The 25,819-nt window shown below is 35.1% G+C and overlaps 2 protein-coding genes across 3 annotated transcripts in view; both read right to left on the bottom strand.

The window, feature by feature from the left end:
• Window positions 1-25,819, bottom strand: part of LOC115237082 (tRNA dimethylallyltransferase-like) — a 45,877-nt gene that overhangs the window by 12,442 nt on the left and 7,616 nt on the right. The window contains exon 2 of the mRNA XM_029809916.1: window positions 3,021-3,136. Coding sequence (XP_029665776.1) covers window positions 3,021-3,097 — 77 coding nt within the window. The 5' untranslated portion in view covers window positions 3,098-3,136. The remainder of the gene's footprint in view (window positions 1-3,020; window positions 3,137-25,819) is intronic.
• Window positions 3,145-25,819, bottom strand: part of LOC115237081 (tRNA dimethylallyltransferase-like) — an 84,712-nt gene continuing 62,037 nt past the window's right edge. Inside the window, exon 5 of one of the 2 annotated variants that reach the window (XM_029809914.1) lies at window positions 3,145-4,028. In XM_029809914.1, coding sequence (XP_029665774.1) covers window positions 4,011-4,028 — 18 coding nt within the window. In that variant the 3' untranslated portion in view covers window positions 3,145-4,010. The remainder of the gene's footprint in view (window positions 4,029-25,819) is intronic. The other variant, XM_029809913.1, reaches the window with a different exon arrangement.

Raw genomic sequence — 25,819 nt, forward strand, 5'->3', positions numbered from 1 at the left:
CTGAATCACAAATTCGTCAAAGAATCAACAGAAAAATAATTTCCTGTGAGAGATTGTTATGTGTATGCTCACGTGAAAGAAAATTAAGTAATAATAATTCAAATTAAATTAAATTTTCTACATTTGTATATTATCTAGACCACGCTAAATTATAAAAACGGTGCAACATCTTTTGCCTATTGTAAAAACAGTTACACGAACTGTTATACGTAAACTCGAAGCTAACTAATGTCTTTTCTGACTGTTCAGGATTTCTTACCAACTTCTGGCTTGCGATCAAGAAACTTTTACTTCGATACCGTTTTCTTTCACGAATGAACTTTTGCCATGCTATTATTTATCACTCGTGTGGCGCATTGCTACTCTGGTCGTGATAAAATAATTAATTTTCAGACCGCACTTTCTTCCCTCTCGATTTTTCTGTCGTAATCACGACACATGATATTTTCCCATTGCTTTTTCACTTTTTCTGCTCTACCGCTTGTGTTATATTTTCTCATAATCAATTACCTGTCACATCTGATCAATACATCAATTATAATAAAATATTTGATATTTGCCGTTCTTATCTACTACGCTCTATTGCCTCCAGCATCGCATTTCTACAATCAATGATTCAGTTTTTTATACTTCGATAAATACATTCATCATACTTGCGATTAACTACGATATCATTTGAATTTACTCACTTAAAACACGAATATGTTTGATTTTGAATTCTCGAATCTCTCCTATCCGTGTCGTGTGAACCAAACTAATTTTTCCACCAAATACATTAACTTGAGTTGATTACATATTGTATTTATCTTGGAGTTAACCACATATTTGCACATGAAAAATATGCCTATCCCTACGTCAGTCAAGTTGCTAATTGCGCCGTTCAATTACCATGGTTCGCCGAGTAATTAGCATTCCGCACTATCACGTCCTCTACTTCTGAGACGGTGAAAATTCAGAGTCGACACTGGTTATGGGAAAAACCACGTTTCGATTATCTAACTGTCACATATACATATGCATTCCTTCCATACTGGGTATGGAAGAGAGGAGGAGGAATGGAAGAGGCGGCAGCTCATTAAATTGTGATTAATTTTCGGCCCAACACTGGGTATACATAATCGCGCGCCCGTGCTTTTCCTCGCGGCTGGCTACTTCCTTTATTTTCACACCGACATCCGGCCGCAACTTCCGGAAACGAGTAAGGCGAAGCGTGTAGGCCCCATTCATAAAGTATGTCTGCATTAACGGCAATATAAGAGCAGTCGTCGGATCATACGTGCTTCGCCGACACGCATGGCACCGACACGGTACGCGTGCATTCGATAAGACACGGATAAGACATGGAAATTAAATTTTCTTTTTTAGTTTTCAACTACAATTATATAGTAGAAAAAGTCAATACTAAATAAAAAGTATATGAAGGAAAAAATATAAAATTCTAGTCCAATTATTTTATATCAGCAATTTTTTCATTTAACGTTTCTTGATACTCATATATTGGTATTGCAATGTTTTAATGTTTTATCTTTAAAATAGATTGATCAAATTCTTTGTAATTGAAATAGACACTGTAATTAAAAATCCGTGTATTATTTTATAATTATATTTTTCATGATTAGAGTTATTATTTATATGCTAACTATTTTTTTTCTTATCTGTTTGTCGTGTAAATCGATTATAATCTGACGTTTTTATTACTTTCTTATTACTTATTTAATGTTTATTTTACAAAAGTATCTAATATAAAATGCTAAAATTTGCATGCGATCTTTCATCTAGACAGAGCAAATTTTAACTTGATCAAAAAATCTATAAATAAAACTAGCTTCTTGACGATTTGTATATAAATCGTTATAATTTGCGTGCAATCTTTCATCTGGACAGAGCAAATTTTAACTTGATCAAAAAATCTATAAATAAAAAGAATAAAAATAGTTTCTCGACGACTTGTATATAAATCGCGGTAAGACATACTCCAAAAATAAAATGCTGTTAAAAAAGTTTATCGAGATTTATGTAACCAAAGAAATAAATAAAATTGTCTCGAAGATAAATGGCATATCTAATGAACAGAATTACGTGTATTGGGACGAGAATCGAGAGATTTCATTTATCACGACAAATCACACAATAAGCTACAACTCCGCATACTGATTCACTCGTTATCCTTGACGCATTCCCATATATATTTTCTATTTGCAATAAGGAAATTTTATTTATTATGTTCGCAAAGTTCCTTCAGAAGAAAGATGCTAATCAAGACGCGTACTGATTCGAATCGGTGAAGTCCCGCCTCAATTCAAATAATATTTCTGAGTACTATTTCGTAATATTAACGATAATCGTTATTTGAATATTGATCATAATTTACATCACAAATCCGATACGCGTACAATTTAAAATCTCCATTTTGATGTTTAAGCCGAATGGAAATCCCTCTTTAGAGACAGGCATGTCTATAATTTTCTTATTCTCAGATTATTTCCAAATGTTTAAATATTTGTTTGATCACAATTGTATTTTTGTAGGAGTTATGGAGGGAGAAAGTGAAATCAGAAAAATAATTTTTCTTGAAAACAACTGAGCCTATTTTTATGGAAAAAATATATATTGTGAGATCATAAAACAATTGTTTAAAAGAATTAAAAGATTTTTCTGACCAAAAGAAACAGGTAAAAAAATGTTTGAATTCTCTTTCAATTTTTTTAGAGGGATAAATAAGCGTCTAATAATAGAATTTATGACAAAAGTAAAAAAAAAAAATACACAAATTATAAATTACAAACAAATTTTATATACAATTTCTGTCATTATAATATATCAACGTTAAGATCATATTTGACATAATAGATCGAATAATTTATATATCATTTACGTGCGTATACATATATACAGCTAAATTAAAAATGAGAAAATTAAGAGGGAAGAAAAAAGAAAAAGCGACGCGGAAGCAGCAAATCCTTGAACTTGTATCGAATTTTGCAATACGAGAGGACGATGCTAACAAGAGGTGCACTCACGTGTTGGACTTAATCCGTTGCTCGTTGTACCTGCGATGAAAGTCGAGTAGTTCCTGCAGCAAACCGGCCTCCACCATACTGTCGACCCTGTCGTCCAGTCTGTTGTCTAGGACTTTCTGCAAAAAAATTTGGAGAAAGGAGAACCCTCTTATTAATTAAGCACAGCAACACCGACACGACGATATCGCCCGGTTAAGAAACGTTTACAAGCATTTCGAAACCGTTTCACTTCGACCGCGTTTTGAGCCTGTGCGTGAACATAGTAGTGACTATCATATAAGAGACACTGGACATTAAGTATTCTATCGACTTTTCGAGTCACTTCTTTCACGATCCGGCAAAAACAAATTTATAGTAAATAAGCGTTTTAACGATTGGTTTTACCATTGCGTTGCGACTAGGAATGTGTAGTGAAGCGAATTGCGAAAAATTCACGAATAATAAAATGAATACTAATGAGATTTAGAAACACACACATACAGATATACATATTAGAAATTTAAATATAATTATTTTCTTAATATTGTAATTAATATCGTTAATTTGTGAAAATACCGCATTGCGAGTCGATCGTTAGTATACAAAGATGCCCTGGTATTTGTAAAACGATATTTGTAGGACAACTATAGTTTTATGATCGAAAGTACTATCGAATGAATCAGAATCACATCTCGGTGACTGCCCCTGTTCAGATCGTGATGCCATCAAGGAAAGATCGATCAATATGTAGGCTCAATACCAAGGCCGGACCTTGCTATCGATCGACCGTTCAACGACATCAGAAATAATGCGGTCCCGTCCCGTTAGAAAGGAAAAAAAAAATCGGCGGCCTTGATAGCCACCGAGAAGTTTTGCAATTATTTCTCTTCTATATGGCCTTCGCTAATGGCAAAGGCGCGTTAGAGAAGGCGGCGTGTCCTCGAGCTGTGTAAAATTCCCGGCAGGCCATGCGTATCGTTGGTTTTTGAGCAGTTTTGCGCGGGCGATACATCACTCGTGACGTACAGTCTGCAAAAAAAAAATACGTTTACGCTCTTCCCCGATATATACGCGATATACAAAATAGATATCAAGAGCGATCACGTGTAATAACATTGCGGCGCCGTATCCGGGGATAATAGAAAAATATTTATCGAACGATAATATATTGCGCACGGTTCATTTCGTAATCGAGTAAATAAATATCTTTCAGTTTTTCGAGATAGTCTAAAATTAAACTAATCGAGAGATGATGTTTAACTGCACAAAGATACAGTTGAACGCGCATGCATATACGCGGCTACGTGTAAACTCCAATGTCAAATGCGATTATGCGGTACTGCGGTTTAGTTATCTAACGTGTCACAGAAACGCGTGAATATGAATCAGAGAGCTATGCTAATCCCGTGTATGAGATCCTTGTTACGCAACAAGTAATTGTATTAGGCACGCGAGAGGTATAGTCATAAAAATGTTGCTTCCAATTTTAGCTCTTCGTTTGGTATTTTATCGTATTGCTCGAAGACCTTGGTCAATGCCCGAGTCGAGGCCGAACGAGTATTTCGCAGACCGTAAAATTTAAAGTAATTAGATTCAGTTGTTATTAATTCTCGCTAATGATAAAATAATACTGATAAGTATCGATAAATAATAATAAATGCTCGGCTGAATACGATTAAGTGGCGATAATGGGAGCAGCAAAATAAAGAGCCTTCTCCATATAGTTAGATGTTACAACGGCCTGTGAAATGTAAAGAGTCGAAACAGACTCGCTATCGTTAGCAAACACTCGTAATTAAATAAGCGCTTGGCAAGCAGCTAAATCGCGATATCATTTTCGCAAACTTCGAGCTCGAGGTTTAATCGACCGTCCAAAATTAGACACGAACGAATGTTAGAAAGTAATTGGACGACAAAGGATTTGCTTGAAGATGTCGATGATAAATAAAGTGTGGCAAGTATACGCACACTTTTTACGTAATCGCGTGCCCAAATCCAATATTAGAAAACGTTTCGCGTCTTCGAGGCTATTCGGCGTTTTCACGCCTATAGAACAAATTATGCAAAATATATACCTTAAGGATTTTTTGGCTGTACAATAGTAGCGAAAAACTGTTAAAATAAAAAAAAAAAAAAACATTTCTTACATTTATTTGAAAAATCAAATAAATAAATCCGGATTATAAAAAGAATTAAAGTATCACAAAATAATATATTCAAGATTTTTAATATCTTCGTAAAAGAAAATAGTTGTAATTAATATTTTTCCTAATTTATGACAAAAACTTTTGATCGTGAATACCCCCTGAAATCAATTGCAAGAAACAAAAGAAAATGAGTAATTTGTAGAAAGAGAGAGAGAGAGAGAGAGAAAGAGAGAGAGAGAGAGAGAGAAAGAGAGAGAGAGAGAGAGAGAAAGAGAGAGAGAGAGAGAGAGAAAGAGAGAGAGAGAGAGAGAGAAAGAGAGAGAGAGAGAGAGAGAAAGAGAGAGAGAGAGAGAGAGAAAGAGAGAGAGAGAGAGAGAGAAAGAGAGAGAGAGAGAGAGAGAAAGAGAGAGAGAGAGAGAGAGAGAGAGAGAGATAATATTTTTCTCCACTTTTTAGTAAATAACTTTTAAACGAGTAAATTGATCTAAATCAAGTTTTGCACAAATATTTATTAGGATTTACTCAATATATGTGAAAATTTTTGTTTCGTTGGCAATATTTTTTCCTTGTCAATAAATGCTACAATACACGGTTTTTCATAAAAATCAATACTAATTTTAAACTTAAATAATTTCCAAATTGTTAAGAGAATTATGCTCAGATACTCAGAAGAAATAGTATAACAGTACGACATTTTCATGCTTTTGTCAATGTTTTGACATATGATACATACATCCTTAAAAAGAGAACTTCACTTTTAAAAATTGTGATAAATTATCAATCGTTTATCAAACTTTTTATATCGAAAAACAATCCGTATTAAACAATAAAACTATTAAATGACAAAAATAATTTGTCTCGAATCTCATACAGTACCAGATTTTAATCCGTTTTCATCGGCGTCTTGCCGTTCAGACGAGAATCGTCGATTGTGTAAGAAATTTGTGTACGAGAGTGCTCGTTATAGTACTATAAAACGTAACGGAGACGCGGCGCGTATAATTCAAGAGCGACGCCGAATCGTTTCTCACGGTCGTTCACGGTTAAAACGCGACCTCCGCAACCCGTTTCGGCTGTGCGTTCGCTTTAAATCCCATTTAAATGCTGGAGCTTCGCACTACTCGGCCTACACGCGTGCACGTGAGCGTGCACGCACACATATACGCACGAGAGAGCGCGCGGACGTATACGTGCACGCTCTCCTCTTCTCGTTTCATTCATGCGATGCTCGAACGCGCAAGCCGTCGATGACGCAAGCCGATGTCCAAAATCAGTATTTGATGACCACGTGGTACATGCGGTCACTATGTGGTTTAACTACATTCCATGTGTATCCGCGTGCGTGCTCGCGGATACACATGCTCTATGACAGATTTTACGTCTGGCGTACGACACGGCAGGTAACATTGAGAAGATATCCGTGTGGAGAATTCGACATTCATCTTTCTCATATGTCGAATGTAAAGTAAAAGGTACAATTGTCGAGCATTTATAATCGTTGACATCTCATCAGAACAACTCCAATAATTTATAACTCTATTAGTAACGCGATTACAAAACAGAAAAATTGATGACGGCAAGGAACATTCCTTGTCTCTCCCTTAAAAAACGATTTGATATTTCTGTATAAGAGAGAGAAGAATTCAGAGCACAGGAACGCAAAATACGTACAATTTCATATTTAAGATAAATCTTTAATATGCTACTTGATAATAAATTTAGAAATGTAGATCTCTGCAAAACAGTTTTGTTACTTTATACATTTTTTTTCCCCATAACGCATTTAAACTAACATATACATAAATATTCAGGGAAGAGATCTTATATCTGATCTTCAGTGCGAGTTTTATGAATCGAAAGTGCGCACGAGGTAGCTAATAAGAATACAAACAAAAGAAACGCTCGATAGTACAGGGAGGTGTATGGACGTTCCGCAAATAGCTTAAGCGTTGTGTTGCGAGTTTTTGCGCCGCGGCCTTCGCCGAAATCAATGATCCCGTCTAGAGGTGAAAAAGTCAAAGGCCCGGGCGCTCCGCCGGATTCGGTAACCGCGTGCATACAAACGCGCTGCCTGGGGTCCCGTCGTTATCGTCGTCGTCGTCGTCGTCGTCGTCGTGTGGGCGGCGCTACCGGGAATACGCGATTAGATCACACGGATAAGACACGATCGCGGATAAAACGATGAAACGACGCACGCGACGGGCGTGAATTCCGCGACGTTGATGCAACTTGGAGGAGGACGATGACGCTCGACAAATCCTCGACATTAATCTCCTTCGGACGCCCCAGACAAAGTAAAGGATAACTATATGCACGATCGTCATAACTCCGAGGCACGTAGAAAAGTATCGATCATCTGGTCTCCATATATATTACAGCATCTTCGTGTTTATCCGGCATCTCAAAGTTGTAACGTAATATGTTTATTGATTCGCGCAATTCGCGTTTTTTGGTACAATCTTAGCGTTTCTTATAACCCAAGCCGTATTGATCTGGATGTAATTTCATGTTTTACGTTTTATTAATGTCATCAAGTGATTTATGTATCATGCAAGAAAATGTGACAAAAAAGAAGAAATAAAAAACTCTTGACATTTACATCTTTTAACATTTTACAAGGAAATAAGCTAGGAATTAAGATATCTTATATTCTGTTCTAAAATAGAAGAGAAAGCAGCACTTCTTTCATTTTAATGTTAGCCGTTTGTAAGTGTCAAGCGTTCGTCTGTAAAGAATTTGAAATAATTTCCGATAAGGCCATTGACCAGTCCTGTTTGCGATCTTCTGAGTTTTTTCATCGGATAATACATTTCTTAGAATCAGCGGAATCGCGTATAATGTAGCACGTAAATATGTTGTTTTCATATATAGTTTTTCTTTTTATAATACGTTACGAGTTACAAACAGGCAAGACAGAGAAAGATTTATCCTGTAATTTAGACAAATGATTTTCGTGGAAAATCGAGAGAGCATGCCCAGGGCATCAGCTACACTTTCGTGCGAATCTGGTCGTTTGCCTTCATTTTTTGGGCCTGGAAGAAAGAACCGTCGCGAGATGAAATGAAATAAGAGGCAACGCCGTCGGTAACAAAAAAAAAAAAAAAAGATAGCATACATTGAGAATATTGTTGAAGATTTGTCCACTTATAATTTATTTATTTCTGTTAAGAGCTTAATAAGCAGAAACATTTTTATGCAATAACGAGTTTCTATGCAAGAAGCAAAAAAATTAGATTGTACACCATCATATCTTAATCTCGTTGTGATAACTACAAAATAAAAAGAGATATACAGGGTGATTTAAAACAACCTGATGTCCTTGAAATGTCATATTCTTGAACGAATTCTGAAACAGTTATTCCTTTTACAAAATTTTGTCCCAAGTTTAGTTTTTTAGTTTTTAAGTTATAATTGAAAATAGTTAGCTATTTACGAGTCCGATACAATGGGCAGGCAGAGATGGCGCAACGCGTCACGAGACTCACTTCACAATTTTATAATAAATATCATTTATCGTGGGATTTTATGTCTTAATTTATGTGGAAATTGATATTTGCAAGAGTATAATTAAGTACTATAGTAAAAACAGTAATGTTTCCAATGATATTTATTGTGAAATTGTAAAGTGAGTCTCGTGATGCATTCATCTTTGCCTGCCCGTTGTATCGAACTCGTAAATAGCTATTTTATTTTCAATTATAACTCAATTATAACTCAAAAACTAAGCTTCGGACAAAATTTTGTAAAAGGAAAAATCGTCTCAGAATTCGCTTAAGAATACGACATTTCAAGGAAATCAGATTGTTTTTAATTACCTTGTATATGCATATTGATATGTACTAAAAAAATAAGAGCACATCTATTTTTCATGTACAGTGAAATAAAATAGAATCAGGACATGTCTGGAACATTATATATAATATTGAGAGCAACAACTGCATTTTGTGTGTATCGTCCAAATTTACTTTTCATAAAACTGCTCGTACAAAGATACAATAAAATTAAAATAGATAATTCGCAATGTGAATATGGCACAGCCTCAAACGTCTCATATTAACGAGAAAATTAATTTGCAAGCAAGAAGACATAAAAGGCAAGTGTGTAAATTTTCAGTCAGGCAATAAATATCTCAGTTAATGAGATCGAAGTAGGCCGGTAATAATATCGTAGCGTAGTAATAATATCGAACGAAGAGCGCATTTAAATGGTGAGAAACTTGAGGCATATTATTTTATCAAATCATAAATAATAGAAATAAAAACGTAACCATTTCGCGCGCATGCCCCGACTGCGATTATTAAAATAGGTAATATATCAAATAAAGTTGTCAGAAGAAGAAATAATTGTCTTTCACCTCTTATTTCTCTTTTCTCTTGTTATCTTTATATAAAAAAAAGAAACTCTTCTATTCATCCTTACTTTCAATACGGTTTCGGTTAAATGTTATATTCAATTTGAAGCTAAAACTTTACATGTTCGCAAAATAAAATTGATATAATCACAAAAATATTAAAATTAAACAAATCGAATAATATTCCTACTCATCTCTGATTTTCGCCGAGGTTTGTACGCATCTTTTTATTTCCGACCGCGAACTCCATGCAGGTCCGCTGGGCATAATTTCTTGATCGAAGGGGCGGCACGATAGAAAAAGAAAGAGAAGCAAAGAAGCCGCCATATGTGCGTGTGTGCTCGTGTGTGTATGTGTGACCCAAGGCATTAACAAGCAAGGGCACGAACACGAAAGAATTCTAGTCCCTACCGCCGAACCACAATTCTAAGAAGAACGCAGAAATTGCTCGGCTATCAAAAAAAAAAAAAAAAATCGCGCCTAATATAAGCGAATCTAATGCTAACAAAACAAAATTTTGTATAAAAATTAATTTTCTTAACTAGTTTATTAATTCTAGCTACCATTTTTTTCTTATAATCATAATTGTAATCTAAGAAAGTTAATTAATCATACAAGAAAAAGCTAATCAATTAGTAACTGTCAAAGCTAAAAATATTATTGAAAAATCTAACAACTGATTAATATGCTCTATCGATATATGCATACAAAAAATTGATGAGTCTTTTACACGTACAATTAGCAAAACAAGTATGTAAAAAGTAGTTGACAATTATTTGATTTATTTGCGATGTTCAGATTTGTCTCATTAAATCAAGATACATTTTCGTCAAAAACGGGAGATAATATATAGCGAGGATGCAAGCGCGAAAGCGTTGTTGTCCACATTCGATTATAGAGAGCGAGAAATACTATCTTTATATGTGATCCTATATTTCTGATAAATGGTAAAATCCACTTATGTAAATCCGCACGGTGTGTCTAACGCACACGCCGCACATAAATTTCCGACGCGATGTATGAGTTAATGACGCGACATTAGCGACTTCATTCGCCCGTAGTATTCAACGGGATGAAACTCGTATTTTATTATGCTGCAAAAGCTATTTAATTTTACTACGTTTTACCGCATCGCGGACGGCGGGAGGAACGTAGTTAACGTCCGTCTTTCACCTGGTAATTGAAGCGCTTTTATTGGTCGGACGCTTTCAACACAACGATCCTGTATACAACGATACTGATCCTAAGATACTTATAAGTCGCAGCTGTCTTATTCTTTTTTTTTTTTTTTTACTATGGATTTCAGAGATAAAAAAACGGAATTTCCAATACGCATAATCAAGTTCTTGCAATATATTATTCATCTACATTTTTAACACATTTCTTCGGACTATGAGTCAGTCCTTTTATCTTATGCATTTATGAGTTTAAAATGGAAGATAATAGTATGCGCGATTGAATAATTACTCGATATTTCTATGGCCATTCTATGTAATATAAATTCGTGACTACTTTTGTGTATATCACTTTTAATTATAAATTAGAAAAAGATGTTTTATAATTTAATGATTGCTTTTCTTATCTTTTAATTTTTCTATCTTTTTTATATTAAACTAATATTTGTAACAAATTTTCTTCCTTATTTTGTGCGCGCTAAAAAAAATAATATTTTATAATAAATTAATTTATTCGGGAGTATTTATTATAAAAATAATAAAAACTTTCTCTGCTATTGAAATATAAAAATAGAAAAAATAGTAATGAAAGAGAAATAGAAAACTTTGTAAACCTGAATTAATTATACAACCGAAACTAACTGTTCCTCAACATACCAAAGCAAAACTGCATATTCAATTAATTGAGGAAACTTCCGTTTCGCGTTTCACAAACATAATTCAATCACGTGTAACCCACGGATTAGGAGATCATCGCTTTAATTCCGTCCGCTTCCGGGGATTCGGCGGACGTAGTGGAAATATATAGCCGGTGTTGAGAACAAGAAATGGCTTTTAGCTCTTAACGAACGTCTGGAAAGAAGTACCCCTGTCACTGGGCGATAATCCTTCCCGTAGTTTCCGCTGACTGCATGGGCGCGAGTGCGTACAATCGGATGCATCAATGATGTCAGATGCGTTCGCATTCATAAGGGATACTTCACGACACACAACTCATCAATTCTATTTTTTGCGTACACGAAGTGGCTGAATCATACGACGGATTATATAAGTAAAAAAGGATACGTCTTTTAAATATTACCGAAAAATTTCGCCGTCGAATACGAGAGCATCGAACGCATCATTAATGCATCCGACTGTACGGTCGTAACCTCGTCGCGACGCGCGTCATCATCCGCTTCGTTCATCCTTACGGCGAATTCGAGTCGAATAAAAAAAAAATGCGACAGCTTCCAGATCTCTCCCTCCTTCTCTCCCTTTCTCTCTCATTCTCCTTTGCATCGCTATCCACGACTGCATTCGATCGTTGCGGTGCGCCGTTGCTGGGTCGAGTTGCCGGAAATGCCGTGCGTGCCGTGGTATCTAAAACCACCGCGTAGTCAGATCCGCATGCGAGACGCGGCCGATAAAAAGCGAGGCGGGGAATGAGAAGATCGGCAACAGAAAAAAGCTGACGCCGCATGGCACTCCCGATTCGCGGGAAAGTTTGTCTCCAATCCCTCTTTCCCGAGGTGAGCGATTTCTGACCCCATGTGACGTGCATCCCTCGGTCCCGAGGGAAAAATAACTTTGAGACTTATTCGCTGATATTAAACCGAGGGAGGTTGACTTGACTATTATTTATTGGTTTTCGAATGATCGGATCAAGAGATAAATATAATTTTCATGAAATAAGAATGTATTCCGGGGGGCAAAGAGGGGGCAATTTTAAATATATAAAAAAAACATGTGTTCCATAAAATATTTTTTTAAATTATCATTATATATATATAATGATAATTTAAAAAAATAAGTTTTTTTCCATTAAAAAACAAAAAAGAACATTTTGATACATGAACCATCAACATGCAATAATATGATACTGATAGTGTCGATTAAATTTTGACAGCACGTACAAATTCTGCGAGCAAACGGACTCGTAACCGAGTAACCACGATAGCGGTCGTAGCCCTTATAATTGCTTTATTAATAGCGCCCACCGTGGTAGTAAGAGCACATTCACACCGTGGTACCAACACTGTGGGAGGCTCGTCTAATTTTAAAAGACGCTTCACATGTCGAAAATTTTAGATGTCGTCGTTGCGGCAATCGTCGCAAATCTTGGATTCTATTTAAAAAAAAAAAAGCCGTCTTCAACAAGCTATTATTGTCAATGTAGCATTTAAAATTAAAATATTATAAAATAACTATAAAATCTTTTTCTGAAAATTTCTTAAAACTTTTATAACTTTTTAAGATTTTGGTATTTTCTTGAAGAAATTCATGATTGCTCAAAATTAAAAAAAAAATCCTTTAGTGCTTCAACTACAATATAATACGCGTATTTTCTTTATTTTGCGTCCTTAATTATAATTTGTCTTTTACAATCAACTTTGAACTTTCTCACAGAGACTTCTCACTTTGACTTCCTCATAGAGGAAGATATTTCAAAATTTGTGAAAGTTAGAGCATGTAGAAACATGTCTCAAAAAATTCAAAATTTCATAAAAGATGAACCCTTTCACCGATTCTCACCAAATTCAATGCCAACTATCCTTTAATGATACTCTATCATGTAAAAATATTTAGCCCGATATTTCAAAATTTGCGGAAGTTAAACAACCACACTCTTTTTTTGACAAGTTCGAAATTTTATAAAAACTAAAACCCTTCACCGATCTTAGCCAAATTCAATACCAACCATCCTTTGATGATACTCTATTCATGTAAAAATATTTAACTCGATATCTCAGAAAGTTGCTAAAGTTAATGCAACCACGTCCTTTTGGTACACATACACATACATACACACATACGGACATTTAAAAAAAATGTGATTTTTCGACATTTTAGAACATTCTGAACACATTGGCATCAAAATCTCAAAACAAAAATTTTTCACGGAAACAAAGCTTCCTATGAGGAAACAATATATTAGTAATATAACAATTATTTATTCAAAAGAAAAGAAAAAGAGATTCTTACTAAATTACTATAACTATCACAGCAAACTACATAAAATGTATAAGTGATTAGAAAGATAATAAATAATGCAATAAATCGGAAAATGTTTAATTTTGGACAAAAAATAGAAACTACACTGTTTTTCACAGAAGACTTCGATTTCGCGGCTGAAGGACTTAATGGGTTTCTCTATCCACAGCTTCCCGGATTCTGAGGTATAGATTGGAGGCACGAGTGGTTTCCGGGATGATTTTTGCGAAACCGCGATAAGAGAAGCAAGCTCAATCCGTATGGTCCAAAAAGCAAAAGGAGCATCGGCTGAGAAGCAATGCGTTCTGCGAGTTTGCTTTGAAGAGCGACTTGAGGAAACTCGACTCGATAAGAAAGCGATAAGAATCTCCTTCGGACATATTTCGTGCCGGATCTTGGCTGAAATAATCCAGTTGGCAAATTGAAAGAGCGATTCAGTGAGATATTTTATTTTCGTGACTTCTTACATATTTTCACAAGTAACTATTATGCAATGTTGAATAATAAAAAAGGTAATATATTTTTAATTAGATGTTATTTTTCATATCATATAGCTCTCTTTCCATATGTATAATAATCATCATCTTGAATTTTTTTAAAAGAATACTACTTTTATAACTTACTTACATCATTTCGTGTAACTTTTAATACTTTTTTTTTATTTCTAGCTCTATTTTATACTTTAACTTTTATTTTATTTTATTTTTTAACTCAATTTTATTCTTTAATAACAGCTAAATCCTATTTTCAATCTGAATTTCTCAATTTTACTGAACGGTAAATGATAGTACTGGTGTGGGTCGATCATACTCTGACTCAACACGTTTCCCAATGTAAATGCCACAAAGGCCAGAAATTATGACTAGAGTCTGCGAAATAGCGCACGGATGCGAGAAATAAATTCCTAAGGATACTCCCGCTGAGAAGAGCAGTTGAACGGCTGGCCGTTCAGATTGTCGTTTATATCACTTTTTCTGATTTTATTGCCGACAAGTCGAGAGGAAGCCGAAGAAAACCGAAAATTTATAGGCGTGAACCGTGTTTGTCGGAAATTTTAAAAGCCATGAATATTATAATAAATATTATCATATATTGTGGATAATAATATAACGCGTGCATACTGTTTCTTTCAATTGCACATACACATACGTACATTATGTATAATAAAGAAATTTGAATTTTAGCGATAAAACTAATATTATATATATAATAATTTTTCTTATATAATAAATATCACACATCATTATCTCTTGAGACCATCAATAAAATTATCGTCCAGAAACAGAGTGTGACAGATAATCATCGTGGAGGAAAATAAATTACTCGTATAAAATACAAAAGATAATGTTGTACTGAGTGACCTTCGCCTTTCTTTGCTATTAAACCGGCAGTACAATTCCTGACTTTATTCATGCTTTATTATCGGCAATAAAGGATATTGGACGGCACTAAACCGACTCGTACGAGCGGGTGTATTATTTCCGTGTTTGAAAATAATGAACCCTATTTATATACATACATAACAATAAATACACTATAATGTAACTATTCATAGCAGCTCGATAAATTCCGCCAGATATAATTAGTTAGTCGATAATAACTCTTTCTCTTCGTCCATCGAGTCGCTAAAATAGATTATAATATTAACATTTAAATAACGCGCACCTTTCTATTTTTATCACACATCTAAAATATATTTTAAATCTCTCTCGAAAAACTGTAATACATATTTAATTGTCAGAATCAAAGCGGATTGACCGTGTTTCTTTTTCTGTCGCGATGTCTGAGGGTCGCATACTGTCCTCGTTTTTGCGAGAAATACGACTATCGGGTATCGTCGAAGGCACAACCACGTGTTCTCCGTCCGAAGGGCGTAACGGCCGGCCGCTTGGTAATCGGTCGGTCGATTGGTGGCAGGAAGTGACGACACATCCTCGGGCTGCATATCGCGACCTGTCGCTTAGACGAGCCAGCAGCTGCCATCCAAGTGACACTCTCCGTGCGCTTTAAAAATCGCAAGCGATTCCCACTTGCGTGCTGTCGCACGCATACACCGCGTAAAGAATTGCTGCGCAAGAAGAATGAAGCGGTTGATGAGGTGGGAAGCGGGGAGGCGAAGGAGAAGGAGATAATGTGAAGGAGAGAGAAACGGCATAAGCGGCCAGATGCGCGGCACATTTTAATTAACGTCGGGACATCCTCCGAGACGGATGACCCCGAACTCAGGGCCATTCGATGACCCTTTTCCCATCGCGGCACGTGTTATCCTCTAGATAACAGGAAGCGTATCCCCTCCTTCTCTTGGACACGCAAAATGACATTCCCATACAAATGTGTTTGGCAAAGTTTGGGGGAATACAGATAAAAATGTAAATGGTATTCTACTCGCGAGAGAGAAGATATAATTTTATACAAGTTCTATAATTTGCCTTGACCGATCTGTCGGTTTCTCGCGTTTTTTACCTTGCGATATATCGCCTTGTCTGAAATAGTATATTTCATATTTAGTTCCATGTAGAACTTTACTTTACGGAATATGCTATCAACGATAGTTCTTCTTCGGAATAATGATCAAACAGCAGAATTTTTGATAAGAGAAATCGATACAAAAAATTGCTGATTAGCCGTCAAAAATCTTTAAATGTTCTTGTTTATTAAAATGAGTCTACATACTTAATTTAGTCGTAGTGATAAAGCTTGCAACATAACTTGAGAACAAAGTTCACATCATTAAATTTCTTAAAATAGAAAATAAAATTTCCCAAGTCATCAATATCTTTCACGTATCGCGCGATATTTCTGCCTTGGAGACCGACGCCGAATTCCGGAAGCATTTCACATGAAATATTCCATTACATAACGTGATATGTATAATGTAAATGTGTTTTATCGCGCGGCTCTGTATAATCTGGGTCTAAAACAACAAACACCGTAGTCAACTGAGCTGGTCATGTCATTCAATAACCGCAGAAAATCAATCATAATGATTATATTTACTCTTCTCAGAACAGCATTCCGTTGAAAAGAGTATTCATGTACTAAGCTATACTATAAAATTCATTGCATTTAATATTTTTGTCGAATAAGTTAATAAACAAGTTTTTCATTATATTGACCATTTTTTTCTAAGCTCCTTATTTTCTAATGTAAGTTACATTTTTTCTTTAATCCTTATATCTCCTCCAAAAAAATTGTTTAATATTTTAAGGGTGGAGTTCCGAATAGGTGAACCCTCCGATTTTTTTGAAACTACACTATTTTTTGTATTTTTGAACGCTGATTACGAATATGATAATGAAAATTTGCGACAAGGTCATTTTCAAGGTCAAAACAAAAAAACTGAAAAAATATAACTTTTTAAATATTATTTCGATAAATATTGATGTAAGAAAAAAATGTGTCAAATAAAAGTTGTAGTTCTTGTAAAAATACATCATTTATGTTCTATACATTTTTTGCGTAAAACTGAAAGTTTTCGAGAAAATCGATGTTAAAGAATAAAAACGGCGGGTGAAGTTCCGAAAAGTGCTCACCTCTGATTTTTTTGAAACTCAGTATTCTTACGTATTTTGATGCACTGATTACGAATATCATAATGAAAATTGGTGCATCTCTCATTTTCATAGTGAAAATCATGAAAAACCCATAACAATTTTAGATCTTACAGAGAAAAACATTTTATGTCCTATTAATTTTTACCGTACGATAGTTTTCAACAAAAACGATGGAATCTAAATCTTATATCTGTTCTCCCATCTAAGCATGTACTTTGCAGTACATATACGATTCCACATGGGTTTACAACTTTCCACGTAGAGCGAGGTTCCACGCAAACCTATTTGTCTAGTTTTTCGGTAGTGGAGCCCCCCGCAGGGGGGCGGAACCCACTGTTTCCACGCATACACTTTTCCACGCGAAGCGAGGTTCCACATGGGTTTGCAACTTTCCACGCAGAGCGAAGTTCCACGCAAACCTATTTGTCTAGTTTTTCGGTAGTGGAGCCCCCCGCAGAAGGGCGGAACCCACTGTTTCCACGCATACACTTTTCCACGCGAAGCGAGGTTCCACATGGGTTTGCAACTTTCCACGCAGAGCGAAGTTCCACGCAAACCTATTTGTCTAGTTTTTCGGTAGTGGAGCCCCCCGCAGAAGGGCGGAACCCACTGTTTCCACGCATACACTTTTCCACGCGAAGCGAGGTCCCACATGGGCTTGCAACTTTCCACGCAGAGCGAAGTTCCACGCAAACCTATTTGTCTAGTTTTTCGGTAGTGGAGCCCCCCGCAGAAGGGCGGAACCCACTGTTTCCACGCATACACTTTTCCACGCGAAGCGAGGTCCCACATGGGCTTGCAACTTTCCACGCAGAGCGAAGTTCCACGCAAACCTATTTGTCTAGTTTCTCGGTAGTGGAGCCCCCCGCAGGGGGGCGGAACCCACTGTTTCCACGCATACACTTTTCCACGCGAAGCGAGGTCCCACATGGGCTTGCAACTTTCCACGCAGAGCGAAGTTCCACGCAAACCTATTTGTCTAGTTTTTCGGTAGTGGAGCCCCCCGCAGGGGGGCGGAACCCACTGTTTCCACGCATACACTTTTCCACGCGAAGCGAGGTTCCACATGGGTTTGCAACTTTCCACGCAGAGCGAAGTTCCACGCAAACCTATTTGTCTAGATTTTCGGTAGTGGAGCCCCCCGCAGAAGGGCGGAACCCACTGTTTCCACGCATACACTTTTCCACGCGAAGCGAGGTTCCACATGGGTTTGCAACTTTCCACGCAGAGCGAAGTTCCACGCAAACCTATTTGTCTAGATTTTCGGTAGTGGAGCCCCCCGCAGAAGGGCGGAACCCACTGTTTCCACGCATACACTTTTCCACGCGAAGCGAGGTTCCACATGGGTTTGCAACTTTCCACGCAAAGCGAGGTTCCACGCAAACCTATTTGTCTAGTATTTTGGTAGTGGAGCCCCCACAGAGGGGTGGAACCCTCTGTTTCCACGCATACACTTTTCCACGCAAAGCGAGGTTCCACATGGGTTTGCAACTTTCCACGCAAAGCGAGGTTCCACGCAAACCTATTTGTCTAGTTTTTTGGTAGTGGAGCCCCCCGCAGGGGGGCGGAACCCACTGTTTCTAGTTCCGAATAGGTGAACCCTCTGATTTTTTTGAAACTACACTATTTTTTGTATTTTTTAACGCTGATTACAAATGTGATAATGAAAATTTGCGACAAGGTCATTTTCAAGGTCAAAACTCAAAAAAACTGAAAAAATATAACTTTTTAGACATTATTTCAATAAATATTGATGTAACAAAAAAATGTTTCAAATAAAGGTTGCAGTTCTTAAAAAAATACATTATTTATGTTCTATAAATTTTTTGCGTGAAACTGAAAGTTTTCGAGAAAATCGATGTTAAAGACTAAAAACGGCGGGTGAAGTTCCGAACAGTGCTCACCTCTGATTTTTTTTGAAACTCAGTATTCTTACGTATTTTGATGCACTGATTACGAATATCATAATGAAAATTGGTGCATCTCTTATTTTCATAGTGAAAATCATGAAAAACCCATAACAATTTTAGATCTTACAGAGAAAAACATTTTATGTCCTATTAATTTTTACCGTACGATAGTTTTCAACAAAAACGATGGAATCTAAATCTTATATCTGTTCTCCCATCTAAGCATGTACTTTGCAGTACATATACGATTCCACATGGGTTTACAACTTTCCACGTAGAGCGAGGTTCCACGCAAACCTATTTGTCTAGTTTTTCGGAACTTCACCCGCCGTTTTTAGTCTTTAACATCGATTTTCTCGAAAACTTTCAGTTTTACGCAAAAAATTTATAGAACATAAATGATGTATTTTTTTAAGAACTGCAACCTTTATTTGAAACATTTTTTTGTTACATCAATATTTATTGAAATAATGTCTAAAAAGTTATATTTTTTCAGTTTTTTTGAGTTTTGACCTTGAAAATGACCTTGTCGCAAATTTTCATTATCATATTTGTAATCAGCGTTAAAAAATACAAAAAATAGTGTAGTTTCAAAAAAATCGGAGGGTTCACCTATTCGGAACTTTATCCTATTTTAATTATTAACACATTTATTTATTCTACATATAATTCTATAAATCTCTACATATCATAAGAATAATATTTGATTAAGAATATGCGAACATATTTTTGTTCCTAAAAAATTAAATTTTAATATTCATATTTAAGTTGAACTGCATATTATAAAATATTAAAAAGACACCAAAAGCCTTTTAAAGACGAAATAAAAATTTGAAATTTTTTTCCAAAAATTTTATAAATTATAAATTGATATTGTAGCGATATTTTCGTAGAATTTTCGTAAATAATAACATCGCAATTATTGAATGTGGTTAAAACCACGCTATTCGATTCATTCAGTTTTCTATCGAACGCCGGCCGGCACTCTAGGTGATGCGGATGCACGCCGTCGTTGCACGCGTGGGGATTACGTAGTCGGCGAGCCATTCATAAAAATAACATGGCCGGTGCACGTGCACATTACTACAAGGAACTCCCCCTTCTCTTCCATCGATGCATGTACGCGAGTCGTACGGGGGAATGCGTACACATGCATGCAACGCGGGACTACGTATCGCGAGGCAGACTATTGTATGTGTAGGTGGACTCCAGTAAGTGGCTATAGGAAGTAGCGACGGACCGACTCAAGTCAGACGAATTTTACGCTCGTCGCGCACGATGCCTTCGTCCGTCTCGGATTGTCATTCTCAACGTACACTTACGCTTCGTACGTCGATCGTATCTGGCAATAAGAGCTGATATCAAGCAGTTGAGTTCTTTTTTCTTTATACCGCGCGAACATTTTACAAATCCCTTGTTTTAATTTATATTTCCTTTCGCGCCATGGATTGCAACAGTAGTATTAGCAATATCAGCAATAATAAATGAAGATGTATTGTCGCGAGTAAATTTATTCTACAATTGAGTTTACACAATTCTCTTATATAAACTCCATTTTCTCTCTGTAGATTTTTAGCATGAATTAATTTATCATATCCTATTTATAAAACTCGTCTCTTTGATATTTCGTTTAAATATTTTCAATTTATTTGATTATTTAAATAAGTAATTAAGCTGAAATAATAAATATAATAATAAGCTAAAACATTTATCATTTTAATAATGTGAATAATATTTCAAAGATATATACATATATATAAAGTTTGTTAAAAAAAATTTAATTAAAAGGAGATAACAATTTAATAAGAATAATCAATATATATGCAATAGGACTGTAATTACCATGTTATTTTATTACGCCCCTATCTGGAGAAAGTATAGTTTAATTCCCCAAAGAATTTGCATAATGTACTCGCGTCTGCGTGGACGATAAGTTTTAAACTATGGCTCGTAGCAAAGACTGAGACGTAACTTGGGAGAATAAAGTTACATTTCCCTAATTCTATGCGGAGCAGAAAACATAATTTTCTGTCATAAAATGTACATAACTCAGGTCTTGCAACTGTTAAACGTATCTACGAATTTTCTCACAAACAGTTCATTATATAAAAATACTTTAAATTTTATTATGCTATTAGTATTGATCCTCGAGATTGATATTAATAAATATATGAATTAACTTACAAAACATAATGTGTGTGTAAGTATAATAAAATCTTGTTATAAAATTTATTTTTAGAGCTTTAATAAATCTAACAAATTTAGATTGGTTATACATGCGTTACACAAATAACAAAATTTTGGTTCAAATGTTATATCAATATTTATCATATCTTTTTAATCATTATACAATATGTATCACGTTTTTCTGATTTAGAAACTTTTACAGACTTCGAACGATCGGTTTTTCTTCGATAAAAATAATTCAACTAATGCAAAACTATATATATTTTTGCAATAATAAAGTGTAATTTTGCTCTCTGTTTACGCATTTACAAATGAAATCGTTAAATGGTTGAATAAATATCAATCGCGACGTTGTTTAAATAAATTAAACGCGCATATACGTTTGCAATAGCCGTAAACTTCGTAAAAGGAAAACCAGAAAGAAAATCGTCGCTAGATGAATATTTAATGCGAGAACATCAATAACATGAATAAAAAATAAACAGCATTATTTTGCATCAGTAAATGAAGTCCAGATATTGTAAATATAATAATGCAATATAAAAATATTTTTAATTTAATTATGTTATATTAGTATTGACATAATTAATATTAATAGATTCATAAATTAACTTATAAAAGTTATATGGGCGTGTAAGCATAACAAAATCTTGTTATAAGATTTATTTAAAGTTTTAATGAATCTAACAAATTTAGGTTGTGTAATTACATGCATTATACAAACAACTAAATTTTGGCTTATTAGTTATCAATGTTTAATCGCATCTTTTTTAATCGTTACAATGTGTATCACGTTTCTCTGATTGAGAAACTTCTACAGACTTAGAAGAATCGATTTTTCCTCGACGTAAATAAATTCAAGGCTTAACGAATGCAAAACTAAACATATTTTCACAATATTAAGGTGCAATTTTGCGCTCTGCTTACGCATTTACAAATGAGGCCGTTAAATGATTAAATAAATATCAAGTGTGACATTGTTTTGCAAACTGAATATATGTTTGCAGCGGCCGTGAACTTCCCTTAAAAGAAAAAAATAGGGAGAAAATCGTCACTGCATGTAAAAACATCAATAACGTGAATAACAGACAAACAATTCTATTTTGCACAAGAAAATAAAGTCGAGACTGTAATTGTAAACAATATGTAACGTAAGGATGATTTAATTCCTTTCTGAAAGAAAAATCTCTGCTAAATATCTTCTCTAATTTTCTCGATATGTGTTTACACACACACATTTCACGTAATAAATATATTAATTTTTTAAAGAAACATAGTATACACATTATATCTTATTATCCGATCATTAGATATTAGATGATAAAATGTGATATTAAACTATTAGAAAATATATAATGCAAATACACACACTTATATACGTTTAAAATGATTTATGCTTAAACTGTTTATGGTCTTTAAGGAAATATTAGAACAATGCGCGCAAAAGAGTTTATATGAATTTGTTCAGATAATATTCGAAGAAGCTTTCCAAAATTAAACTGCTTTAAAGCAGTATCACACAGATGCGCTCGCTCACGCATACTTGAACGCTTATATACATTGTATGATAATTAAGGATATTTTGGCTATACAATAGTAGAGCAAAAAGCTTTCGAAACATAAATAAAAAAACATATTTCTTACGTTTGTACTGTTTGGAAAATAGAATAAATAAATCTGGATTATAAAAAGAATTAAAGTACCAAAAAATAATATACTTTTAACTCCTTCATAAAAAAAATAGTTATAATTGATATCTTTCTTAATTTATGACAAAACTTTTGATTGTGAATACCCTCTGAATACAACTTCAAGGAGAAAAAATAAACTATAATCATTTTGCTATAATTTTTAGTAAATAACTTTTAAACCAGTAAGTGGATTTAAATCAAGTTTTGCACAAATTTTTAGTAGAGTTTTGTTAAAATTTTTATTTTGCTGGCAATGTTTTTTCCTTGTTTTTGTCAATAAATGTTACAATATGCGATTTTCCATAAAAATCAATACAAACTTTAAACTTAAATAATTTCCAAACCATGAAGAGAATTGTGCTCAGATTTTGCACAGATATTCTCGGAAGAAATAGTAAAACAGTCTATAAAATTTTCATGCTTTTGTCAATGTTTTGACATATAAGACATACATCCTTAAGATCCGTTAGACATTAGACGGCTAAGCCAGCGGGCTGCGAGCGATTTCCGCGTTCTTTTCGATTCATTTGCGCGACTAGAAAAATCGCTTCGTATAAATTTTGCTCACGCCGATCTAGCAACCGCGTCCGGGACTTTCCCGGGACACTTCTCGCGATAGCTTCGTCTTCTTGGCAGTCGACGGAATTTAACACGACCGGAATCGTATCCGTAAAGCATACTCGTCGTCACCGGAATTTTTCGCGATCCCACCGAGCTTTCTCATCCGCAATGCGGACGAAATGCGGCATACCGTCGAATATTTATGGAGCATTGGCGCCCTTGACGAAAAATTGCTTAATATACTCGTCGGCTTTAACGACTCGTAAAATAAAAGCGCCGTATTAATGATCGTGAAGATCTATCTATTCCGAATTAATATTTCGACCCAAATAGAGATCTTCGTCATTGCAGAAAGTGACAAGAAAATTGATCCACTTAAAGTTATTAAGGCAGCATCTTCAATTTATGTTTCATAAATTTTTTGTCAGTTATAATAAATTGCGACCTAGGTACACTTAGAACTTTGAAACGATACTATGCAACGGATATAACAAAAAAGATTGAGTTAAAAGGTAAATGTGAGCATTTACGTGCGCTTAAATGTTCCATCGTACTAAATTTTATTGATCCCTTTCTTTCTCTCGTTGGCGACTCGTCCAAAATCGAACTCTACGTTTATAAAAAATTCAACTTCCTTTACTTTCTGTCTCTGTCGCCAACAAAAGCTTTCATTGTAAAGATGAAGAAATACACTCGGATATCTCGATAAAAAAAGACATGACAAAATATTCGGAGAGGATTTTAAGAAATGTGAGACACATTTCGCATGATATAGTAGTATAAAATGGGCTTTTGATACATTTAAAAATTCTAAGATACATTTAAATGTAAAAATAAAATTTTGTAACAATTTAAAGACGCCAAATTCATCGCAAAAATAAAAAAGTATACGTGAGACACACGAGATACGTTTATTAATAACACCAGGAAACGACCGCAACCATGGAAATCGAAATGTCAGTTAATGACCGAGTGACACGATCCCCCGTCGTCGTTGTTCGTAAATTATAACTAGTGATTCAAGGCACAGAGAGATAATTTTGGCGTAGTGCTATTTATACGCTGCCAGATGTATGTGGAATGAGATGAGAGATAAAGAGTTAATAAATGGTTTGTATAATATTTCAACATTCTCGATGACAATATGTGATTTCAACCTTGTCTTCCATTATTTTGACACAAAAAAATCAATCACCAAATGATATTATCTTTCGTAATTTATTTTGACAAATTTTCTGTCAATATTTATTAATGGTTTTCTCTCTTACGTTACTTTTATTTTTATTTTATTTCATTTACTTCATCTTTTACCTTTTTTTATCTTTGTCTTATTTATTTTACACATTTGCACGAGCGTATCTCAGAATCTAAACTTACCTCTCGGAATCAATGATTCTTTCGTAGTTTTGCAACTAATCTAGGCAATGAGATTGTGCGAGAAAACTTAATCGATCCACTCTATCAAAGGTGGCGGTTGCAACCGATAACGGGAAAAGCAAATCGTATCGCCTCTCACTCTCGAATACCCAATGGAGAAGGGGCGGAAGTTCGATATGCAATGTTGTATGCGTTCGTATGTACGTGCACGTATGTGCAAGTAGTTGCAAGGGATCGATGGAAAGGTAGCCAGGAGGGGGTATTTGCACCACAGCAAAAAAAAATACGGCATTCCAATGCGGCTACTCGCGAAATGCAGTCAGTGATCCATGCATGGAACAGCAGTGTACTGCTAAATCACCTTTAAACCTTTTTTACGCTACTTTCTTCTTTTTTTCAATAGATTCACAAAAAATATTACATCGCGAAGTAATGTATTATTATTTATGTTTCATTATCATGTTATCAACGACTTAGTAGACATTTTTTATATTTCAAATGTAATTATTATATGTATATACAGGGTGTCCGACAAGTAAGTGATCAAACAAAAGGTGGAGGTAGATTGGGTCAAACTGAATCGAAAAGTCCTGAACCATTTTTTTTTATAATGCTTAATAAAGGAGTTATTATTGTTTAAGTCTGTCCAATCAGCGTCGACCTTTAGCCGCGCGCCTGATAGTGTGAGTGAGCGCTCCGTCGCCACGGCGCCGGCGGCGCACACTATCGGGCGGGCGGCTCACTGCCGGCTAAAAGTCGACGCTGATGAGCCAGACTTTACTCAATAATAACTCTTTTATTAAGCGTTATAGAAAAAAATGGTACAGGACTTTTCTTTTCAGTTTGACCCGATCTACCTCCACCTTTCGTTTGGTCACTTACTTGTCGGACACC

Source organism: Formica exsecta, unplaced genomic scaffold, assembly GCF_003651465.1.
Source record: "Formica exsecta isolate Colony F162 unplaced genomic scaffold, ASM365146v1 scaffold272, whole genome shotgun sequence".
In the NCBI taxonomy this organism is placed as follows: domain Eukaryota; kingdom Metazoa; phylum Arthropoda; class Insecta; order Hymenoptera; family Formicidae; genus Formica; species Formica exsecta.